Below are 25,345 nucleotides of genomic sequence, written 5' to 3'. Positions count from 1 at the left end.
AAGCTTATTGGGGAAAGTTCATCTATAAGGTAGTCCCAAGGTTTTGTTTGTACTAATTTAATCTGTTAATTGAACCTAAGTAAATAGGATATTCAGGGCAAAGTTTAGAGAAGGTAAGGATTATAAATATTTCCAGGTACTTTATTATCTCCTATGGAAGGTGATTTTGTTGTTCTCTAATGATCTTATTTTTCCCAAGTCATTCATGTATTTCTTTCACCACAAGGATACTTCTTTCATATTTTTTTATAGGCACTGCGCCAAGGATAAAAAATATGATATGTTTGACCTCAGGAAGCTTTTGTTCATACAACAATGAGTAACTGAGCATACAGAGATGAAAGACAGATTCATTTCTCTGTTTATCCTTCATTCTGTGGAAACTTTACCATAATAAATATATATTAATAGACTTATTTTAATAGACTTGTGACCTCAGTTATGGATTACACCCTTTGTATAAGATCATAAACAAGAGACATACACCTAAATGCATACAATAAAGTCTAGGGAGAGCATTACAATGATCAATTTAGTCTCTCTGAGGTCATGATGGGAGACTGCATGAAAGCTCAGATGAAAGGGTATGGACTGGGGAAGGAAGAAAGCAGAAAAGGCTTTCCAAAGGAGGTAAGCCATGAGCTGATCCACGAACAATGAATATAAATTTGTAAGGGAAGAATATTAAGGACGATAAAAGTGGCACAGGATAATTTTGTCAGATGCCACATTTTTGATCCTGAGATTACCACCAAGCTGAGAATATCCCTAGGTTTTCCCAGCACCACACGTGTCAACAAATCTTACAGGATTGCATTCTTCTCATACATCATTTGTGCATTAACGGGAAAAATGTCTCACTTGTGATGCTGGGTCCAGCCTACAACCACACAATGGAAACCCTGCTTCCTTTCTCCTTGTGGGTATCCCAGGACTGCAATCTTCACAACTTTGGCTGGCTATCTCACTGAGTGCCATGTACATCATAGCCCTGTTAGGAAACACCCTCATTGTGACTGCAATCTGGATGGATTCCACTCCACATGAGCCCATGTGTTGCTTTCTGTGTGTTCTGGCTGCTGTGGACATTGTTATGGCCTCCTTGGTGGTACCCAAGATGGTGAGCATCTTCTGCTCAGGAGACAGCTCCATCAGCTTTAATGCTTGTTTCACGCAGATGTTTTTTGTCCACTTAGCCACAGCTGTGGAGACAGGGCTGCTGCTAACCATGGCTTTTGACCGCTATGTAGCCATCTGCAAGCCTCTACACTACAAGAGAATTCTCACACCTCAAGTGATGCTGGGAATGAGTCTGACCATCACCATTAGAGCTGTCACATTCATGACTCCATTGAGTTGGATGGTGAGTCATCTACCTTTCTGTGGCTCCAATGTGGTTCTCCACTCCTACTGTGAGCACATAGCTTTGGCCAGGTTAGCATGTGCTGACCCCATGCCCAGCAGTCTCTATAGTCTGATTGGTTCCTCTATTATGGTGGGCTCTGATGTGGTCTTCATTGCTGCCTCCTATATCTTAATTCTCAGGGCAGTATTTGGTCTCTCCTCAAAGACAGCTCAGTTGAAAGCATTAAGCACATGTGGCTCCCACGTGGGGGTAATGGCTTTGTACTATCTACCTGGGATGGCATCCATCTATGCGGCCTGGCTGGGGCAGGATGTAGTGCCCTTGCACACCCAGGTGCTGCTGGCTGCCCTGTACATGATCACCTCCGCCACCTTAAATCCCATCATCTATGGCATGAGGACCAAACAATTGTGGGAGAGAATATGGAGTTATCTGATGCACTTCCTCTTTGACCACTCCAACTTGGGTTCATGAACACAATATCTGTTCGGATCTGGAGCATTCCAGCCACCTTCAAAGATGCCTTAGAGATTTGTGGAGTGGGATTGGTTTACCTGGTACTATAAGGAATTCTAAGATGAAGCTGTAAAGGATATCTTTGTGTCACTTTTAAATTTCTACCAAGAATATGAATGAAATGTTTCTAATTTTCTGACATTTTTAATGGGTTAATACAATAGTGTCTGAATCAGAGTAAGTTTGGTATAGAATACAGCTCTGGAATTTTTCCTTCTACAGCTTCTGACCCATATTTCCTACCTACTATCCTACCATCCCCTCTGCTGAAGAAACCAAGTGTTTGGTATCTCCCCCGAAACCTGACTGATATTCTCAGAACTGTTCTTTTCTCCAAGTGATTACATGGAAGAAGCTATTAATATATGACCCTGCCCTCTGGCCCAATAGTGATCTCACTCCATTTGGGTTCTATGTTCACACCTAGACCAGGGTCCTTCCCAAGCCATATGGTTTACTGTTCATCTAGGGAGATATAAACTTGGGATCAGAGATGGTGGTAATTCTATAACACATAAACTGGAAGGAGAAAATTGGGATTGGCCCATGCATCAAAGGCCAATCTCCAAGAATGGATGAAGAGAATAAGTCTTTGGTTCTCTGATTCCAAATCACTTTGGACACCCAGGTATATTGTTATGTTCTATAAAATACCACTTAACTTTTAAATGTATATCCTATTGTTAAGCTAGTTGGAGTTAGTATACCAATTACCAGCTTTTTGTTTTTAAGCAACAGAAGGCAAGTTAATACAAGTTTGGTTTTGGAAATCTTTCTTGTTGCTTCCTAGTCCCCATCTGTATAACTTAACCTTAAGGCATAGAAGAGAGGGATCAAATATACACAGGTCTTTCTTCTTGTGGGCACCTCTCAGGGGGTGTGCTCTGGGATGAAGAGGTTAATAGAGAACAATATAGATAAAGAAGTTGAAATGTAAGCACTCTTCTTCAGGTTACTGGATGCTTACATGATTTTTGGTTTTTTTCCCTTTCAGAAAATCTTGAACTGAGTAATCAGTATATGTTAAAAGAAAAAGATCTCATATATAAGAGATATGTACATTTGAAAATCTTAATAAAAAGATAATTTCCTACTAGTGTTAAAATTCACAGTGTGAGAAGAATCTGTTGACGGCAAGTTACTATACCTGAGTCTTAACACTTCCTGTCTATTGATAGAGAAAACAACATTAATTCAGAGTATTAAAAATTAAATAACACATGGAAAGCAGATAACACAATCTCTGACATATTGTATGAACTTAAAAATACGCCCAATACATTTCTAATTCCATAATTTCAAGGGAGTAGTCCTATACAGACCAGTACTCATATGACAATTCTTTCAAATAGACAAGCTCCTTAGTAACTTAACATCCATACCTTTTGCTAATATTAGACTTGTTTACCTGCCAAGAATGTATTCAATTTTTGAATACCAGCAGAGTAGAAATCAACCTCTTAAAAATCTGATAATGATGCACTGAGGTCCCAAAGGGTAGTAAAGTGAAACTTTTTTCCCTCACAACCGCCTACCATAAAAACAAAACAAGATTATAAGGTTATAACGTTAAAAAAAAAAAAGATTATAAGATTATAAGGTTGTTAAACACATTTGGTAAGATTTTCATTTTGAAATGTCACATTATTCTTTCTCCATAAGTAACCTGAAAAATTGGCTAGGTCCATTAAATGAAAGCATATTGGATGCATTAAAGAATCTAATATAAAGCAACAAAGGTACAGTCCAGTCTGCACCCCAGACACTAATTTCCTCCCAGCATTTCCATCAGGAAGCTTGCCCTACCAGGTCTATGTTTCATTCTCATTTTTTTTTTCTACTCTGTAGAAAACGGTTTTCAGGCACTTAGAGCTTCAATCTTCTTGTCTGGTCTTAAAAGTCAGACAATCTGTAATAATGTGGATTATTTAACCTTACAACTCTTCTAACAAGTAATCAGAGTACCCAAACAGGCTTATAAATGTAAAAAACAATCAAACTAACCTAAAAGAGTACATTACCAATGACGCCATTTCATTCCTTCCTTCATTCTAAGTTTGAATGAATTCATCACCTAACAATCCTCTGTTTCTAGGAAACTTCCAAGATTTGTCCTAATAGCGAAAGAACAACATTGATTTTTCCTTAACCCTTTTGTGCCAAGTGTCCACAGACATTAACTGAAGTCCTTCCTAGGGACCTACTTCTCAATTATCCCCAGGGAATCCCCTGACAAAGATGCTTCTCTAATGGCGGCAGGCTCAACCCTTTGCCAGCACCAGGGTCTGTGACTCACCAGCTCATTCCCCTCCAAGCAGATGATGGAAACTTCTCCCCTTCTACTGCTAATTCTCAAGATGCAGCCTGGAAGCATGGTGGGCAGAATGAGTTTATTTCTCCAGGTTTGGCCTGTTTTAACTCCTACATACGTGAACAGCCAATATAATACAATTAAAGTAGAAACACAATTTTTAGTATTCCTCATCACAGCCATTTGAAGCACCTTTCTGCCTGAAAGGCTCTAGACTGTCAGGAGAGGCCCTGAGACAAAGGCATTGCTATAAGATGTGGGCTGTATCGTGGCACAGTGGCAAGGTCACCACGTGCAAAATCTGTGGCTTGCCTGCCTCTGTGCCTCAGACGGAACAAATGCATGGGATGGATCTGGGATCTATACAACAGTTCCATGAGGCAGGACAATAATATGAGGTTTTATGCTGAATTACACCCATTTTCCCAGTGAGGACACATAAAACCTTCCAAACATGTGAGAAGTTTCAGACCCAAATATAATAAATGATGTATAGGCATGTGACCTGTGAAGTGAGTTTGTCAACCTTGTTTCATATGAGTGTGAAAAATGCTTTATAATTTTTATAATCTTATCTTCAGCAGCTTTGTAAGAAATAACTTGCTCCAGCGGCCAGGCATGGTGGCTCATGCCTGTAATCCCAGCACTTTGGGAGGCCGAGGTGGGCAGATCATGAGGTCAGGAGATCGAGACTATCCTGGCTAACATGGTAAAACCCCGTCTCTACTAAAAATACAAAACAATGAGCCAGGTGTGGTGGTGGGTGCCTGCTGTAGTCCCAGCTACTTGGGAGCCTGAGGCAGGAGAATGGCATGAACCCAGGGGGTGGAGCTGGCAGTGAGCTGAGATTGTGCACTCCACTGCACTCCAGCCTGGGTGACAGAGTGAGACTCCATCTCAAAAAAAAAAAAAAAAAAAAAAAAAAAGAAATAACTTGCTCCATAAAGGTCATTTCAGTTTCCTCATTCATAAAGTGAAAATACAAACTAAGGCTCACAGGTTTTCTGATCCTGCCACTTAGAGAAAAAAAGCAGGACTAGGACACTGGTCTCCCAGGAGTCCAAGGGACAGTGATTTGCCCAGGTTGTGCTCAGAGAGGGAACGGCAGTGGGGTGGCTTGGGTGGGTCGGTGTCCCCCTGCTGCACTGAATTTCTCTTGCCAGGTGGTAAGAGGGTGAGGGTCACATAAAGTTTGCTTAGTTGTAGCAAACCTCAGGGGAAGCATCCTCTGACTGGCCTCAGCACAACAACCAGCTCTGGGTATGGGCAGCATTCTTTTGGCCTATTGGGAAAGCCTATCTAATAGTGTCCTGAAGATTGTGTCTACTTCATCATCCTCACTGACTTAACTGTGACACCGGACAGGAATCAGGGAAGAGGGGCGTTGGCTACTCCATGGACAAAGTCCTGATCCTTACCCCAACAAGTCACCTTAGAACTGCTCTGATCCTCACCATCAGCCCTGTCACGCTTTCCTCATGGGGTGCAGTGCTCATTTGACTGGGCCTCTGCTTTTTAAAATAAGTGGTTTCATGACAGACTTTAGCCTGGTAGCAATGACCAAAGGATCAGACAGAGGAATCCTTGGATTCTGAGCTCACGTCAGTTTCAGGGGATACCTGTCAGTGGCTGGGTCCTCCAAGCCCCATGGGGGCCAGGCCCAATTCCAAGGACTCTCTGGTTAGGATGATAGCTCTCTTAGTCCTCCCCATCCAGGGAGCAGATGGCCAGAGGAGCAGTATTGTTGGTTCCAATGCTGTAGCAAGGACTAAAATAGGGCAGGAGGCGCCCAGGGAAGGGATAGCGGGGGAAAGTGAAGATGTGGGAGCCATAGTCAGTCACATTGTAGAAGGAAATGTCATGGGCCTCATAATCCACGAAAATTCCCACCCGGCGAGGAGGGACTGGCAAGGACAGGAGGGGGTACTCATCGGTGCCTGCTCGGTACTCATTTCCCTTCCTCAGCCTTATCACCCAAAATCCATAGTGGGGGGATAAGTAGACCACCTCCTTCCGGTCTACATTTTGCTTACATACTCCCAGGCCCCACTCAGACCTGTCTCCCACCTCCACCTCCCAGTAGTGCCGGCCTGAGGAGATGCACTGGCTTCCCAGGACAATATTATAGCGGTAAAATCTCTCAGGATTGTCTGGCAGTTTCTGGTTGGTGTCTCCATAGTGCACACGTTTTCTGTCTTCAGACACGATGAGACGGGAGTAAGCAGTATCTGGATCCAGGTGCACATCAGCTAGAAAAAAAGGTCCTGGTTGGTAACAGTGATATAGGGTCAGGGGGCATGGGTGAGGGCTGTCTGATAAATTCAGCCACAGATTTCTCAATAATGAGTGGGTGAGTCTGGATGGAGCACCCAGAGGGCACTGAACCATTTTCTTTCTCTGGGAGGGGTCCCTCCAACTGTCCACTACAGTTTCCCCCAGGATCCATTACCTGCATAGGTCTTCAGGATCTCTCTTAGCCCCAGCACACGGCAATCTGTCTTCAGCTCCAGGGAGATTGGTTCTGGCCGCTGCAAGCTCCAAGATTTGCTCCTGGTAGAGGAGGGTGAACCTCAGGGCCAGGAGTCCTGGCTTTGCCACATGGGCCTTATCTTAGTACAGGGAAGAGGGGCTTGGCCAGGGACGTAGTGAAGTGCCCCACCCCAGCAAAGCAGAGACATGATGGTTATGGTTATTTGGCTGAGCCTCAAGCTGTTTGTGTGCAGAGGTGAGAACACCCGCATGCTCATGCTATGGGAAGGTTTGGATGTATATTTGATTCTGGGAGAGGAAGAAGTGCACATATTTTCTGCTGGACATGAAGGAGTCATGGGCAGTCTTTTTTCCTCTTTGAGCAATCAGCTTGAAACCACATATTTTATAGCTTCACTTGATATACATTTGATAAAGTACAAAGAAGAAAAAGGAAAGATCAACAAAGATTCCTTAGCCATTACCATGTAAGTGGGACGAGACTGTGGACCAGCACCTGCTTTTCTGTGTGCATCGAGTCTGTGCTCTGTCCCTACTTCTGGCTCCAGCCAGGCCCCACTATCCCCTACGGGGCTGCTTAGAGGCTCCAAGGGTGAGAACATACCTGTTTAACACTTCCTGAATATCCTAGGAGGAGAAAAAAATGCAACACCTGAGTATGTGCTATTCCTTGGAGGGAACAGACATCAAACTGGCAGGGAGTTTCTCTACGGGAAGGGAGACAGGTACCAAGAATGGAGAGATGCCATGCAGAGGTAAGGAGAAGCGTATGGAAGGATGGAAGAGCAGGCTGAGCTTTGGCTGAACTGGCCAACTTCAGGCTCCATCTCAAGACTCTTGGGCTAGAGGAGAGGGCCTAGAATGATGCCAGAGCTGCCTGAGCACTGTCCCACCTATAACACTACAACAGACCAGGTCATCCACCAGCCAGAGAGAGGGAAACAGCAGGTATTCGCTGGGGAAACACAGGATCCATGATCAGCTGGCAGAGTGCTGGCAGTCCCTACTGAAGAGTAATGGATGCTCTTTCCTGGAGTCTCAGTCTATCTTCAGCTATCACTCAGGGTTACCAGGAAAACCTGCTACTCACCTGCAGCATCCAGCGGATAGGCCTCTGTGATCTCTCTTTCAACTCCGCAATCATCCTCCACAGGACGCGGCTCTGCTGGATGAGCTCACTATGGTTCAACTCCAGTTTCTGCATGGTCTCCGCCGCCTCCTGCTGTAGGCTGGCCAGAGCTGCTGTTACCTCTGCCTCCAGCTGCCGATGTGGTGGCTGCTTTTTCTCCAGTAATCGCTGGTATTTCTCAAACTCCCATACAATACTCTGTTTTCGGGTTTCCACCTGTATCTGTGGAGCCAAGATGGAAATCAGCACTGATACTTTCAGTTACCCAGTATTGAGCATACTGACATATGCATACACACATACTCTGCAGTGGTACCAACCACGTGACAGGCTATGCGGGGGTAAAGATAAAGGATACTATTTTTCCTAGCTTCCTGTTCCAACTCCACCACACACTTCTAAGTCTCTATTGTCACTCTTACTGACTCCAGTAGGGTCCAGGATATTATCTAAATACTACAAGCTCTAGACTATTTTCCATTTTCAGAATAATGACAAGATGTGTTACATTTAAGTCTCTAAGGCAGTGTAACTTAACTACACTGTTAGGTGGTTCATTTTCATGTTGATATTATATCTGTTCAATGTGCTGTTTTAGATTGGTTCAGTGTTACTTTCTGCTGATCAAAAGTTCTAGTAGTTTGATACTTATTGGCCTCAAATTTATTTCAGAGGTGATTTTCCAATATTTTAATAACCAGACTTTTAGCAAATATGCTCTAACTTGGGAAAGTGAAAGAGAAACTCTGCTTTACTAAGCATGATATAAGCCACACCGTTGTGAGCTGACACACGTGAGCACGTGCTTTCCCTTTCTCATATATGAGGATACAAGACCAGAGGTTATCCCTACATCACCAAGGAGAAATTGGAATTAAGAGGTGACATGGCCTACCTAAGGCCTGGGACAGAGAAAGCAGGGATTAGAACCCCAGGCTCTGTGATTTCAAGCCTTACATTCTGCCTCACAGAGATAAGAATGCTACCCCAGGCCAGCTCCAGGACCACACAGGACGACTGACACAAACTCTTTTCCCCACGAGGCAACCTGCCTTCCAGGTGGCAGTTCGTTTCCTTTCACCAACTTCCAGCTTCCAGGCCTCTTCTTGCTCTTTCTTCAGATGTTCGAGGGCCTCATGAAGTTCCCACTGCAAGAGACAAAACCCTCATGAGGCCACCTCCGGCAGCCTAGGCTTCCTAGCATTGGGAGGCTGTGGGAGAACCAGAGTCCTTCAGGCAACTGGCCACAGTGAAGGCTGTGGGGAAAGGGAGTGCGACAGAGGAAGTAGACTCTGCCCAGATGACATCCAAGGTAGCTCGCTGGGCCGAGAATAATTTCAACTCCCACAGTTTCTAAAGGTCTGTAAACTGGAAGAAAAGGTCCATTTCCAGCCTCTCCAGAAAAGTACCTTGGACTTTCCTTTCCATGTCAATTTTTATCCTTATTTATTTTTATCTTGCTGTCTGCCAGAACCTTGTTACTCCAAATGTGGTTCAAGTGGATCAGCAGCATCCACATCACCTAGGAGCTTGTTAGAAATGCAGAATCTTGGCCTCCCCTTAGACCTACCAAATGAGAATCTCAATTTTAGCCAGATCTCCCAGGTGGTTCATATGCATATTAAGGGTAAGAAGCACTTTCCTAGAATAGTAATGCAAGGGATTTCTACTGAAAAGCATAAAGTGTGCAGACACACCATTTAATTCTGCTATTTTAACAAAATAGCAATTATTTTGTTAAAATTTATCAAATGCCAGGTATATTTTAAGCTCTAAATATGGATGTGATATTTACAATCCCCTGAGCCTGGTATTAACCTCATTTTATAGACAAGAAAACTGAGGCTTAGAGGGTGACCTACCCAAAGTCCTTCAGGTAATAAATGGTTGGGCTGGGATTTAATCCAGCCCTTTACCCCTGTGTTATACTATCTCCCTTTTCTAATATTCTCAAAAACAGAATGAGTTAGTAAACACTTTTCATATTTTAGAAATCCCTCCCATATAGGAAAAAAGCTATTCAGGGTATTTGTCTTACACTCTCACCTTCCTATTTCAACTCCAAAAAACAGAATTAAGACCAATGCTGGATCACTGGATCACAGAATCACTGAGATAATGGTTCCGATAAAGGTGTCATTATGGGCATCTGAGGAAGAGTAAAGAGAAGCCCAGAAGCTGGAAGTTGATGAGGTAAGGTACAAAAAAGGAGTCCCAGGTTTGTCAGAGATGACTTGTCAAACAAACAAACTTGGGAGAGGAGAAAGAGCAAGAAGACTTGAGTCACAGCCTCTGATCTTCCTTTCGTTAACTGGACCTGAAGTCATAAAGGACCTGAGAAGATTAGATGACCTCTCTCACTCCTGTGATTCATCCATAGTTCTTTCCCCCTCTAAAATAAATTACCATGTTTTCAACTTTCTAAGCCTCACTTTTGTCTATAAAATGATGGAGTAAGTGATCCATTCAATGCCAAATGACTACTTGCAGCATTGCCAGGAGGAGTTTGCAGGTCAGGTGTAGCCTTGACCATCTATACAAGAGTTTCATGCCTAAACTCATCCAAGGCATTCAGAATCTAGTTAAAACCCAAACTGATTTCCTTTACATTCTCAGTATTGAAATCAGCCTTGGGTTAGGCATTGAGCCATGTTAGGATCTGGGATGGCGTGTAGAGGAAGTGGGAGGGCAGGAAATCAAGGAAGGTCATGAATACAAGGAAAGGTATAGCTCCCTGTATCAGAGTCCAGGATCTGTGGGTGTCAGGAACCAAAGGAATCAGCTCGCAGTCTGTGATGCTGGTGGTCAAGCCCTTGATCTAGTAATAGCCAAGTTGGAAGACTGGAGTGGCCAGCTTCCATCTCTCACCTTGTACTCCCAGGCAACATCCTCCATTGGCACAACACTGTGGGCCTCATGCTCTGGGGACTGGCTGCAGGCCTCACACATTATCAGGACATCCTCTTTGCAGAACATCTTCAGCTTTTCCCCATGGCACTCACACAGATCACCCTTCAGCCCCATTCCTGGATGTAGCCTTAGCAGACGGACTTTTTCTACAACATTGGCCAGCTGCCAATTAGGCCGCAGGTTCCTTGGCTGGACAGGAGCTCGACAGAGGGGACAGGTGTAACCCCAGTTCTGGGATTCTCCTGGGATCTCCCAGAGTCCGGAGAGGCAGCTGTGGCAGAAGCTATGGCCACAGTCAATGCTCACAGGCTCCCTCAGGAAGGTCATACAGATGGGACAGGCCACTTCTTCCACAATGGCTTCCACCAAGGCTGTGGGATCCATGGTTCCTTCTCACACCCTCCTCAGAACATGAATGAAATCAGGGAGAAGTGGTAAAGGCTGAGAAGAAGAAAAGAAAGACAAATAAGAGAAAAAGGTAACAGAGGAACAGAGAGATCAGTAACAGGAATAATTAATTTCTGGGGAAAAACCACCTTCCTTTTGACCCTTTACTGACCTTCTTTAGTAAGCATTCGTCTTTCCAACTGAAGGGTGCATGGTCTGAATGGGTCACATTACTCACATCATGAAGGGGATAATGGGGATGTCTAAGTGAGTGAATACTGGGAGTCCTCAATCTTCATTCACTTGGCCAACTCTGATTCTCCTCTGGGTTCGTTCTACTAGACCATTACCATTCCAATCATGCTCTACAAATCAGCATTATTTCTCTTAAACTTGGGTAAGTTCACATAAAATGTGGTATTTCAGTATCTGAAGTAAGGCCATAAATACCTCCAGCCTCACTCTCTAGTATCTTTATATTTACATTTATACAATTCAAAGTGTCAAAAGGTAGTATGCCAGAAGCCCATTGCCTACACGCTCAATTTGTTTTCTTGTGTTGCACACTAAAATGTTAAAAACTGTAAAGGAAACAGCAGTTCTTTTCCTGTGCCTTTTAAACTCCTGCCCACTGCTCCAGCACTAATGTACTTATTATTCACCAAGATGCCAAGACATTCTTCTGAGCTTTTAGTGGTATGTTACAAGCAGAGATGAAATAACATCCCTTGGAGATTAAAACAAAGATCATTTGATGATCATCACACCCATATTGATGAAATCACTACTCCAGCAAGAAATCTGAGATTTTTGTCAGGGCCACGTATGGGCATGACAAAATGGTCATGGTTAATGGCAGGCTCTTGGCTCAGTTGGCAATATTTATTCATTCACTTTGCTAGCTTGTGTTACCAGCTAGAGTCTATACAAGGAAGGGCCATGTTGGTCCTAGTTCCTGTTGTATCCTCAGCACCTAAATAGCACATGCAATGCAGATATTGCTGAGTAAATAAATATTTGTTGAATGAATAAACCAGCTAGACATAGAAAATAGTTCCTAAACCCAAAATCCTTTTAGAATTTGTGAGGTAAATTGAGAGCATACATTAATAATAAAAGCAAGCACTCTTTGAGCACTTATATGATGTGCCAAGCACTGTTCTGAGCACTTTACATGAATTAAGTTGGTTTATTTCACAACCCTAGGCAGAGACCATTATTGTTCTCATTTTACAGATGTTTGGCTTGGGGCTCTGCCATCTATCTTGGGCAAATTTCTTAACCTCTTTAGCTTTAAGGTATAATACAAATTCAAAAGGAGAGAGAAAAATCACTATGGTTTAGGGCAGTCCAGTAGCAGGAAGCAGGAAGCAGGGCAGTAAATTTTGCAGGACTCTGATATGCCACTGGCAGCGTGTGCCTTCTCACTAGATTCTCTGCCTCTGCTTTTCTTCCTCTCACTATCACTACCAAACTGTGGGATCCAGTATCCTAAAACCTCCTTTTGGTAAATCACTAACTTACTAAAGACTCTATCCTGGCTCCCGGTTAACAAGACCTCTCCTTGAAACAGCACCTGTGTCCAGTTAGGCAAAGGAATAAACTTCCGCACACTCCTGCAAACTCCTCGTCCATTAAATCTACCTGACTTGGGTTCCTGCTGTTCTCCCAGTTGAAAATGACTTCTGCATGATCCTGCTTTTGACGTCATTTGCCATGTATTTGTCTATTGTCTTACTTCCCATACTAGAACTTTTTCATGCAGATAGGGTCATTGTCTGTTTTGTTCATTTCTATTTCCCCAATACCAAGAACAGTGCCTCAAATACCTGTTGAATACGTGAAAACTAAATGTAAATGCTGAGTTCCAACTGATAGATTGACTAAGTGGAGGATGTGTTAATATCCTTAGCTAAGGCATTAAGAGACACCATCTAAAGTCAATAGAACAATAAATGGAAATTGATACCTATTATTTGAAGCTACAAATGGAAGACCTAAAATAGCGACAGAAAATTGACAAGATTGGGGCAGTAGGAAAGTAAGGCAAAGAAATATCAAAATGATAAATCCAGAAATACAGAGGAACGCACATTATTTTGATTTAGGGTGATAAAAACATCTAAATGGGGAAAAATTAAAAGTGGCAGCCTCTGCAAAGATCTGGGGATGGGTAGGCACTGCTCTTCAAAATAAGACCAGCTTCAATGTTTGACTTTTTATTATATATGAATTACTTTGAGAAAATTCAAATAATTAAACGTTCGGTTGCTTTGACTGTGCCTTCCGTAGGGTACAGTGAGAGTCTGAGAAGGGCATTTGAGAAGGGGGCGGGGCCTGGAAGACTTCCAGGGAGGACCCCAGTGGGAAGGGGGTAGAGGGGCGGGCGGTAATCTCCGGAGTCAGGGAGCAGCTGGGGACAGTAAGCTCCTGGCCTCGCCACAGGGCTTTGGGCAGGTCCCCAGGACAGCGGGCAGGTCGGGGTAAAGTGAGCTTGCAGGATCTGACTTCAGAAAAGGCAGAGTTCTCTACCCACCTCCCTCCTGGGCCCGGACTGGCGCTTCGCGGCGGAAATTCAAAGTGAAGAAGCCCGGTTCCGCAGCGTCCAGTGGCCCAGCGTCAGAAGCGGCCGCTCCCAGCAGCTCAGCACTTAGGGCCAGAGAGCGCCCGAGGCCCAGAGCCCAAAGCCCGGCAGTGCAGGCCTGGTAGCCCGCAGCTCCTAGGATACCACACCCGGCTCCAGGCCCCGGTCGCAGGACGGCAGCCAATGAGCGGCCTGCTGGGCCCAGGATGGCTTCGCCCAGGGGGCGGTGTGTTTGTGGGGGCAGCCAATCACAGGCAGTGACCAGGGTAACCCTAGCCAATTGGTGATGAGACGGGGGTTCCGGCGCTTCTAGGCATGTCAATGCTTTTTCTCTACTTCCTGGGTTTTTTCTGGTCCCTTCACCCACTCAAGATTCCCTTAAACTGTAGAGGGTTCCAGAAGTTAGTTCCAGGATAGGTCAAAGGATTGAGGCTCCCGAATGATGCCCCTCAGGCTGTGCATTGAGAGACTCAGGTGGCTATTCATTTGCCAGTTTGTCTTGTTAAACTCAGAAGCCTGAGATTGGCCACGTCTCGTTCTGTGACCCAGCTTAGCATAGGGTTGGGCACACATATGGTGTGGACTCTGCTGTTCCTGGCAATATTCGCGACCTCTCATGGTTCCAGGCTGCAAGTACTGGGTTCTTAAACAAACAAAACCCTCTCTTTTTTCCTGGCATACTCTTACACTTCAATACTTAAGTAACCAGCTTGTCATCACTATTGCCGCAATCCACTTTAAAAGGTAAAAACAGACAACAGAGACCGGGAGTTGATGGAGAAATTGAATCCCTGGTCAAAAATTGTCATTAAAACAAGAAGAAAAAAATTAAACAACTGGTATCCCTTCCTCACCCAAACACATAGACACATGCACGCACACACAAAAATTGTTACTTAAGACAGCGATTTGGGTTTTTCTTTGTACTCCCAGGGCCTTGTCCTTCTCTTGACACTTAGGTTTTAATAAGCAAGTGAAGGCACCTCCTATCTACGTAGAAAATAACCAGGAAATCCTCCAATTGAAGCTCGGTTCCAAATTATATAATATCTTAATTGTTAGGACAGAGACTCCAGAATGCTCATGCCAGTGTCTGAGCGCAGGCCATGGTTAAAATTCTGAAGGGTGAGGCCCAGAAATTTCCTGCAACACATAGGGCTACGAGAAAAGACAAAAGTATCTTAGGTCTGAGCTGAACAGACAGTCTGTCTCACCCAGTTTTGGAGAAATGGCTGCTCTAATAGAATAATGAATTAATTAATTGAAATAAGCCATTTTAAACATTTATTTAACATCAATTTTTTGACAATATTATACTGGGTGCTGGGATAACAACTATGGTACATATAGTCTCTGCCTTTAAGAAGCTGAAGGTCAAGTTGGTTGTAGTGCTCTGGAATCTCTGTGAAGTTAAAACAGTTAATGGGAAGATCATTTTCATGTGTAAGGTGAAATTTGTAACTATGACCGATTGTCAAGAACCCTGGCAATCAGGGTAATTGGGGGCGGGGGCTTGTATTCATGCGGGGAAGGCTGGAGAGAGGGCTTTTGAAGACAGATCAGTTTACTTCCAAGGCATAGAAGCTTTCCTTTACAGATATCTTCAGAGTGTTTTGTTTGTTTATTTGTTTGCTGTGAGACAGGTGTGTCCAGGTGAGGCTCTGTCTTGGACAAATTCCACAGCTGTAGCTGCAGACCCCAACCCTCTTCCCTGAATCCAAGATAGAACAGGACAACAAGATGAGTGGCTGACTGTAGGATGGTGCCCATCTGTGCTGTAGGGGAGGAGTAGCATCACAGGAGAAGCAAGAACTGAGAACTGTTTGGGGAACAGGGAAAGAGATATAGGCACTGAATAAATAGGACTAAGGAAGAGTTAGGGAGTTAGTAGAAATCTGAGGTCTGATATTCTGGAAAGAGACCAGAGACTGACTATATTGCATGTCATGCAACATGCTTGCTTAGAGACTCCTAATTTATTTTCTTCTCTTACTCTTTCTGAGGAAGTACGAGCCACACCCTCAATTAGTTCTGTACAATCTTAGGCTTGAAGAATATAATCTTAGGCTTGAAGGCTTTAAAGGGGAAGAAATAGCTGCCTGTGTTAGTGGCATGTCAGTCATCAGGAGAACCTGCTAGGGGTGGAAGGAGGAGGGTAGGAGTACAGCCTAGACCATGGATAGATACCCCACTCCACCTTGAAAGTCTCCTACTGGACCTCTTATGAAGGAGTTAATACCTCCTGTTTCCGCTATTCCAGATGGTTTTCAGTTTCCAGAAGGCAAAACTGACATCTCCCAGGAGTCCAAGCAGGAGAAGTTAGGGCCTCCCTTCCCTATCTGCTCAGTGCTAGCCTTGGCTAAGAGAGAGGAAATTCCTGCCTAGAGGGGCAAATCTGCAGGACTTTGTTACCACTTTCACTTTGGCAGAGGAAGGAAGTCAGGGATTGGAAAGGGTGATGAGTCTAGAAATTAAAACACAGCATTCTGTCTGGAGGTGGTGGAGAGCCTTTCTGAAAGTGCTTCTGGGTTGAGGCTGTCACCTAGATTGTATATTAGGGTTTAAGTGTTCCAAGAAATTGAGAAGCAGGAAGTAGAAAAGAGAATAATTTCAGAAGCAGATGCAAGGAACAGTAACAGGAAGATCTAGCAAGGATTTGGTGGGGCAGTTTCAGTGTGAGATGCCATGGACAGGAAAATGACAACATACGTGTGTGTGTGTGTGTGTGTGTGCCTGAGACAGACATAAAAATAACTAAATAACAAGGTATATATCAGAATATAGATGTATATTACAATAGCAATTGTTAATAGTTACACACAACTAACAGCAAGACCTTTGTACAGTGGGAAGCAGAACAAGCCAAATATTGTTATTGGTTTTGATATCAGAGTTATATTAGATTAAAACAAGAAGTAGCTTTGTAAGTTCTTGTATTTGATGTCTAATTCAAGTTCTTTAAATGTCAAATCTGTTTCAGTAAGTTACAATTCTCAAAGTGTCAGTGTCTTCATAGTTATGAACAATTACACAAATAATTATTTTTATTTTTATTTGTCTCTACTTCTGAGTTTTTTCCTTGATTCTAATCCCTGATATTTTATATTTACCGCTACTTTATTTTTTTTTTCTGAGCGACATATCTTTCTTTCCAAAGATCTGTCTAGTTGATTGTTCCTTTCAAAGAACCTGTTAACTTGTTATTTCACTTTTTTTCTGATTTTATCTGTATTATTTTTTCTTGATTTATTTTAGTTATATTTATTATCTTATTTTTCTTTCTTCTTGCATTGACTGAGGAGTGTAAAGTTTTCCCTAAATATAAGTCAGGCTATATACCATAAATCATCATGGTGCTTTAATTATCATTTGTTATTAAATAAATGTAAGCACAGTTTTAAATTTGGTTTTCTCCTGAAATTACTTGATTTAACTGAAATTCTCTCTCTCTATATATAATTTATTTAGGTTTGTTAGCATTTTATAACCACGATGCAATAAGAGTTTTAAAAATACCATTGTAACTTATCCTTTGGGAAACTCTTTTGTGGCCAGCTATATAATTGTTCAGAAGGTACTGGAAAAGAAGGCATATTGTCAATAGTGGAAAATACTAAATTATATAATCTTCTTATCGAGTATAAAATGTGTTTGTAGGGATTTGGCGTAACTCATTGCCATGTGAATAGCAGACAACCGAGGGAAGAGCCAGTCAATCAAAATACCTACTAAAAACAAGAGTTGAAAACACCAGAAACCTATTTTAAGCACAAAAAGGACTTATTAAAGAATATTTGGTAGTCCACTGATGATGTATGATGTATGCAGGAACATCATCAAATTACCCCATAGGTCCACTCTGATGGAGCTATCACTACTGCCTCCATTGAGCATAGATAACTCGGATCTCACTTCTAAACCTGGGTGCAGAGACTGACACTAGAATCTCTGCCTCTGATACCTCTGGAGGATTTACTCTTCTGTCAGCACTCTTCAACAGAATGATTCAAAGTGGCATATTTGCTTTTATATTCCTAGCTTCTGAATTGTCTTCCTGCAGGTGTGCGTGATTGACAGCACTTAGACAAAATGCCTTCTCCCATGGTGGGTGATTATTCCCATCTATTTTCTCCCTTTTTGTGAGGGGAGCATACAATCTCATCCATTGCCTCATGACCCACAGTGCTTCCCAACAGCTGGAAAATGCTTTCTAAGACATTATGAGACTTGGCTATATGACCATCTTGGGTTATTGAAATAGGAATGGAGGGAAGTGTGTCAGTTCCATACAGAAGCTCTAAGAGACATTGTATGTTTGTACCACCTTTTGTTGTTTTCTCATTGTCACAATAAAGGCATATCACAAAGAGAGGCTCCTGCTTCAGCTTGAGTCCTGCATGAGAAGACATGTAGACTGGGATCCTAGCAGCCTATCTGCAGCCAAGGGCATGATGTATGAGTGAAAACATTTGTTGTATGCCCCTGAGATTTGGAGTTTTTGTCATGGTATAAAAGCTGATTAATTAGGTAGGAAGGTGATTTTTATGGCTTTTCTTGGGGGAGAAGTAGACGCCCCACGAAAAGGAAAATTGATCAAACATAGGAAGATCATTCAAGTGCCAGCTACAGTGAATGACAAATACCCACCACAGGCACAAACTCTACATTCACAAAAATTTAGAAAGCACAAGTAAGTCCTCAGAACAAAATGTGGCTACCATGTAGTATAATAGCTCATTCCGTAGTCAAAGAGAAGTTTAGATCCACATTGCCATCACTGGCCACAGTCCTTAAGGAGAATTATAATGCTCTCCGGGGGGAGACCAGAAAGGAAACACAAGGGGAGAAAACAGGATTGATGGTTTCAGGTTTTCAAAATTGTTTTATTTGTCAATTGGTGTCTATCATTTGGTGTCTAGAGCCCAGAAATTAACTCAGAGTATTTCCAATTAAGAAGTTAAGAGTGACACTATGATTTTCTTACAATGTGAGAAAAATCCACCTATTTAAATAATTTTTTATTTGAAGGAAATGGTGTATGAAACACTTCTGTTTTCTCAAATTAAAATTTGCAATATGCCATTCTTCCCTTAAGTAGTATGCATGTTACAAAACCTCCACTCTTTCTTTTCCATCTCCTCTTTGTCCATTTTGTTCCAAGCACCCCAGTGCATCATTGAGAGTATCCTTTGGGGAGAAATAGCTACATTCTTTTGAGCAGGGTCTTAGTCAGTTTATGCTCTTATGACAAAATACCTGAGACTGAATAATTGATAAAGAATAGAAATGTATTTCTCACAGTTCTGGAGACTGGGAAGCCCAAGATCAAGTCACTGGCAGGTTAGGTGTCTGGTGAGGGCCTGGTCCCTGCTTCCAAGATGGGACCTTGAACTTTGTGCCCTACAGAGAGTATGAATGCTGTGTCCTCACATGGCAGAAAATGCAGAAGGGCAAAAGGGCTTAATGCGTCCCTTCCAGCCTTTTTATAAAGTTACTAATCATATTCATGAGGGCAGAGGCCTCCTGGCTTAATCATTTCCTAAAGGCTCTATTACTTAATACTATCACATTAAGGTTTAAGTTCCAATATATAAAGTTTAGAGGGACAAATATATTCAAACCATATCAAACGAGATGCATTCTATTGAGCAAAAATACATTTCAAAAAAAGTTTAAGTCCTGACATTTTCCGCAGTTCTTATTACCCCTCTTTTCTTTGTATTTCATGGCATCTATCACAAATTTCCAAGGACTCTTTAGCTCTTCACCAAAGTGCCTTCTTCCTGCACTGGAATTCGTTAGGTCTGTGAGTCTGGCTGTCCACGGGAGGTTTACCATTGCTGGCCACTTTCATGAGAACTATAAAATCATGATCATCCGGTTCCTAACATAAGCTTCTGTTTTATTCCAGAGCCCAAGCCTTCAGAGACCAGAGACCTATTCTTGGATATATACATCGTCTGAGATTATTTCTTCTCCTCACTTAGACTTTACGTTCTCCAGAATTTCTATAAATGTTGTTACTTCTTTTACTAAGTAGTAAGCTATGACTTTAACTTCCTTTAATACTCTATTTCCCTCTTTTTTTCCTGTCAGTACAAGTAGGTCCATCATTTTTTAAAAAAACGTATTATCTCCATTTTTCTCTACCACTTATAGGAGTCACATATTTCCTAGATCAGAATGTCTTGCCATGCGCCCTCATTTTCTTTTTCTACTCAACTCCTAAGGATTTTTTTCCTTCAATTGCTGATACACTCTTACTTTGTTTCCACTTCTAAAGCTAAAACTGTCTTATAGATACCTCTGTATCTCTTCATCAAGGCACTCTGTCATTCTTTTATCTGATGACTAAAGTGATGCATCTGACGCTGCTATTTCCATGCCAATCTGATTAAGAAAGCAATGCCATTCTTGTTACAGGTTTCCTTTCATTATTTATTGGCCTTAGGATTTGTGATTATTTTATTCCCGCCTCCTGCCCCCCTGCCTCCCACATTGGTTGAAAATGAAACTTCTTCTTTATCTGCTTATGATGTTATTTGCTGTGCTTGGACCCATGTTCCAGAGCTCTGCAATCTACAACGTTGATCAAGGTTTAACCAATAAATGAACCAGAGGTAATTTGTGAAATGTAGTTGGTGCCCAGGGAAAGACTATAGATAGGACATGCACTTTCCTTAAACTTAGTCATCTCTCTATTATGATACAACTTAAAACAGAATTTTAAAAATCCAGAGAAACATATGTAATACAGTTTACTAATTCATGGCTGTAACAACCCAAAGGCTAAACTATTCTTTATAGATCTGTACTTACTTTGAATTTAATTTACTCTAGCCCAGGTAGAATTATTCCACTTTTACCATTTGACTGAAGGAAGAAAACTTTCCTGCCCTGTAAGGTGAATCCCTGGCTCTACAAATCAAGATCTTGTTATTTTGTATGCAATGCCATTTGTACTTGGATGCCTAAATAAGAAGGGATCCTTCCCCAATTCAGCATCTTCAGCTACTCCTCATGGTACTTTGCTTCCCAATGACTGAACCTGGTTTTGTTTCTCCCTCATATGCTAACTATGCAACATACCATTGGTCATCTTAACAAGAATAACTTGACAAAATGGAAGTATATTATTTGGTTCAGAGTGGTTGTAAAAGGTCATAGAGATAAAGGCAGCAGATAGACAGGTACTCTGATTTTGCTAAGGGGACAGATTTAGTGAAGAACAAGAGGCTAAAGATACAAATGAGATGTATATTGATAGGATGGGTCCTAGAAGATAGGGGAGGGTGTGATATTCAGAGAACAGGTGGTGAAGTTATCTTGGACAGGAGAGATACCTGACTCTATATACAGAAAAAAAGACAAGAATGGGCGTAGATATGTTTATAGATGGAATGATCATCTATAAACCTAAGATTCTTGATGATTTCTCCATAAATAAGATGTATACCAGATGTTGTTGGTGCCATGTCTTACTGCAAGCCTGTGTCTCTTATCTGAAAGTTTTCCCTTGTGTGGCAAACCAGGAATGCCAGGGAGTTAATAGTCCCGGAGGATCTCTTAGCCAGTGAAAATGGAAGTTGGAGGATCATTACTCAACTTCCTTACTCTTTGGGTGGTATAATTGAGTGGTGGTTCTACTCCCTGAGTGGTTCTACTCCCTCCCAGAAATCTCTAATGGAACTGAGTTTTAGTTGCCCATAGTGGTAACCTACTTGAAGATGTTCGCTTTCTTACTCCTCATGTAGTACAACTCTCAGGTGTGTTTTACTTCCTCCAAGAGATCTTTAAAGGAATTGAGACCCAGTTGCCCATGGGGATAAACTGATCCCTTTATTGGTTCCCTTCCCTTCTGTTCCCCTCCCCTCCCCTCTCCTCCCTTCCCCTCCCTTCCCCTTCTTTCTTTTCCTTCTTCCTAATTCCCCATCTATTTCATCTTGCAATCATCTCCCAAATAAACTACTTGAACTAAAATAAACATTTCAGTTGTATTTCTGGGCTCCCAACCTATGATAAACTCAGATTACCTGCTAAGTCAATTCTCAAACAACTTCTCCATCCACTTTACTCTCTTTCATACTATTGAGTTTTTAGACACCAGAAGGTCTACTTTTTTTTTTTTTTGTAATTGAGGGTTACTTGTTTTGAGGCCTTTGCCAATAGCTTAATAAATAGCTTAAATTGGTACTTCCCTGACACTATAACTGTAATTTGGGATTAAGGGTGGTTATGAAACACAGACCCAGATGACCAATGCACCTCTGGACATGGATAATTATCACATATATCCAGGAACATAATTTGATTTTTTAAAAACATATAGAATATCTAATCCTTGAATTATATGTAAACAACACTCGAAAGATCACTATTATTATTGATTTTGTGCTAGTAAATTTATATGCATTTCAATTTTTGTAACATCTCTATGAGGATTTGTCATATTCATCATACAGACGAAGATTCTAATTTATCTACCCAAAAGCCCAAGCTGAGATCTGAACCCTGGTGTGCACAAAAATCCTTTTTTCCTTCAGCTCTATCAATGTAGCATCCCTGAGTTTGGGAACATTTTATTTTTGAATATTGTGGCTGAGTGTCCCTCCCACAGAACTATGAACCTTTAGCATGGTATATTAGTCCATTCTTGCATTGCTATAAAGAAATACCTGAGACTGGGTAATTTATAAAGAAAAGAGGCTTCTGAGGAAGCCTCAGGAAACTTTGACTCATGGTGGGAGCAGGCATCTTACATGGCTGAAACAGGAGGACGTCGGGGGGAAGGTTTTACACACTTTTAAACAACCAGATCTCATGTGAGAACTTACTCACTACCATGGGAGCAGCACCAATGGGGAAATCTGACTCCATGATCCAATAAACTTCCACCAGGCCCCAAGTCCAACACTGGATTGGAGATGACAATTCAACATGAGATTTGGGTGGGGACAGAAATCCAAATCATATCACACCATATAACATGGGTAGTGATATTTTGGTTGAGAAGACACATACATATGCACACTCACACATACTCATATACACATGCAGGTACAGTATATTGTGTGTGCATATGTACATATGCACATAGTATTGTGCATATGCATAAATATATGTATATAAGTATACATTTAAAATATACCACGCTATTATTTACAACAACTTCATCCAATTTGTCTTTATCAATCCTTTGCTTATTCATAGGTTCATAGACTGGGCAACCCTGAGTAGTGGAGAGATCACCGGCCATGCTTCAGGTTGTACGTAAGTTACCCGATTTCTCCCTTTAGGCCTGTTTCCTGTCTTTAAATTAGGTTTAATAATACTTATTTCATAAAATTGGTGTTTCCACTAAATAATGATGTATCTACCACACCTACTAATGTATCTACCATGTCTAACAGTGTTTTGCAGTTACACATGGCAACTATAAAGGAAGGAAAAACTACTTGATGCTGTGTGGTACAGGATTGAAAACACCTCCCCACACTGGAAATTTGGCAGTGGTTCAAAGTTTGTGATGACTACGCCTGTTCAGTTTCAACTTGATGGCAGGTATTGATCGTCACCATGTCATCAGCACCAGGATTGTGCCTGACATGTATTAGATGCTGAATACATTTCTGCTGAGTGACTAGAACAAATTGCTGTGGAAACTGAGTGGAGTATTAAAAAGACCTGCTAGGAAAGGACTCACTGCCTGGACCTCATCCTACAATCTGATCTCACAGCAACAGAAAATGGAAATGCTGCCATAGGGAAGGGAAGAGAAGTGTTTGCTTCCACTTTGAATCTTTACAGAAGCCAGCCCAACCATAAGTAATTGTTGGGGGCCAGACCCTGGCACCCAAATGTGCTTTGAGGACTTTTCTGCCTATCCCTGGGAAAATGTCTTTTTGAGTAGTCAGTCAAAAACAGGAACAAGGACCATCCCAGCCATTTGGAGATGAGCAGAGACTCTTGTAGGCCCTCTGTACTGAGAAAAGAAGGAGGGGGCAGGGGGCAGTTTCCTTCTGAGGCTGAGTTTTTCCTGCAATCTCCTTGGCTTCCTGGAAAGGGACAGCCAAAAAGAAGTGGGTATTAAATGTTCTCTAAAGCTTCCCTCTGCCTACACATGATCTTTGGAGTTGCACGTGGGCTACTCTATCCTACACCACCTTCCCCAGTCTGCAAAGATGTGAGATGAAGGGTACAATTGACACACCGTGTAAACAATACTAATGCAGTCCTAATTCCACGGAGAGATAGCCATAGTCAGATTTGATTTAAAAAAAAAAAAAAAAAAAACCATTCCTGGTAGAATGTACATCAAATGCAAAGACACAGAGGCACAATAGAACATCACACAACAGGAAAGTCTCTGGAGAAGACAGCAGGTACTAGATCATGCAGGGCTATTCCCATTGCTAAGCAGTATGAGTATGAACTTTATCCAAAGGATAAAGCCATTTGAATGTTTAAGATAGGAAATGACATCAGGGGATCTGAATGTGTACTAGACAATAGGTACTTGCAAATTTTAACAAATTTATTGGCCACAAAGTTTATTATAAGATGATCACTCATCTGATAATAAGCATGTGTGATCCAGTGTGGCTTGTATAGCATGAAATCAAGAAAATATTTTTACCTGTTCAGTTCAGTTTGTAATTCTTTTTCTTTTTCCATTAAAAATGCTGCTCCAAACATCATACATTCTCACTGATATATAGGAGCTAAGCTACGAGGATGTGAAGGCGTAAGATTGATACAATGGACTTTGGGGACTTGTGGGAGGGGACCAAGGGATAAAAAGACTGCAAATAGGGTGCAGTGTATACTGCTGAGGTGATGGGTGCACAAAGATCTCACAAATCACCACCAAAGAACTTATTCATGTAACCAAATACTACCTGTACTCCAATAACCTGTGGAAAAATAAAAACAAAATAAACTACAACAAGAACAACAAATGCTGCACCTTACCTCACTGTGCCATTTGTCTCTGCAGTGATAGCAAAGCTTTTTATGAAGACACTGTGGTCAGGCATTAACATCCCATTTCCATTAAAGTGTTCAGGGTTCAACGTGCTAACTTTTGTTAAGTTTAGCCTAAAGCTGCCTCTTTCCATATTTTAAGTTCAGTCTAAAAGTTTCTCTTTAGTAGTGAACTGTAACCTAAAGAAATGTGTAAAGACTATAACCTACTCTTGTATCAAGGAAAGTTGTAGCCAATCTGTGAAAAATACCCTTACCTATCCAAACCCAAAGAATGGACTCAGGGACCCGGAGAATAGCAGAAGCAAGACTTTTAATGGCAGTCTTGCAAGATTGGTGTCTGGCATGCAGGCACACCTGGGATGGTTACAACAAGCAATTTATTTCCTAGTGAGCAAGTCCCTCCCCAGTTCCTCACTGGCTGAATACTATGAGGTTACAATCTTCCCAAACGTCCCCTATTGGTAGTTGGGTTAAGGCTTCAAGTGTGTTCTTTAGGATTTTCCTGCTGCTTTTTATTGCAGCCCACAACGCATTGTGACTATTTCGGGACTCTTTAAACATTTGACTTATGGCCCTAGTGGCTGTGCTTAGCTGATAAGAAAGGGTATAGTTATCTAGGTTGTAAACTAGCCTAAACTAAATTCTTTGGTGGGGTGGGAGAGGGGA

At 42.0% G+C, this 25,345-nt stretch overlaps 2 protein-coding genes across 3 annotated transcripts; one reads left to right on the top strand and one right to left on the bottom strand.

Moving 5' to 3' along the window:
• The first annotated feature begins 718 nt into the window (after positions 1–718).
• LOC107127381 (olfactory receptor 52I1-like) lies at positions 719–5,126 on the top strand. Its single transcript, XM_074012614.1, is given in 2 exon segments — positions 719–897; positions 900–5,126. Coding segments are annotated over 2 exon segments (972 nt in total). The 5' UTR covers positions 719–866; the 3' UTR covers positions 1,841–5,126.
• TRIM68 (tripartite motif containing 68) lies at positions 2,014–13,875 on the bottom strand. 2 transcript variants are annotated; one of them, XM_005578936.5, is made up of 7 exons: positions 13,646–13,875; positions 10,681–11,163; positions 8,865–8,960; positions 7,774–8,034; positions 7,288–7,310; positions 6,643–6,743; positions 2,014–6,442 (listed from the first exon to the last, which is right to left on the bottom strand). In XM_005578936.5, the coding sequence occupies exons 2-7, from the start codon at positions 11,104–11,106 to the stop codon at positions 5,892–5,894; spliced, it is 1,458 nt and encodes a 485-aa protein (XP_005578993.2). In that variant the 5' UTR covers positions 11,107–11,163; positions 13,646–13,875; the 3' UTR covers positions 2,014–5,891. The 2 variants fall into 2 exon arrangements, with proteins under 2 accessions (XP_005578993.2, XP_073868713.1); XM_074012612.1 differs by lacking the exon at positions 7,288–7,310.
• Between the last annotated feature and the right edge of the window lie 11,470 nt (positions 13,876–25,345).

This window comes from Macaca fascicularis, chromosome 14 (assembly GCF_037993035.2).
Source record: "Macaca fascicularis isolate 582-1 chromosome 14, T2T-MFA8v1.1".
NCBI classification, from domain to species: domain Eukaryota; kingdom Metazoa; phylum Chordata; class Mammalia; order Primates; family Cercopithecidae; genus Macaca; species Macaca fascicularis.
The sequence above is the reverse complement of the archived record's forward strand: the minus strand, read 5'-3'. Positions and strand labels throughout refer to the sequence as shown.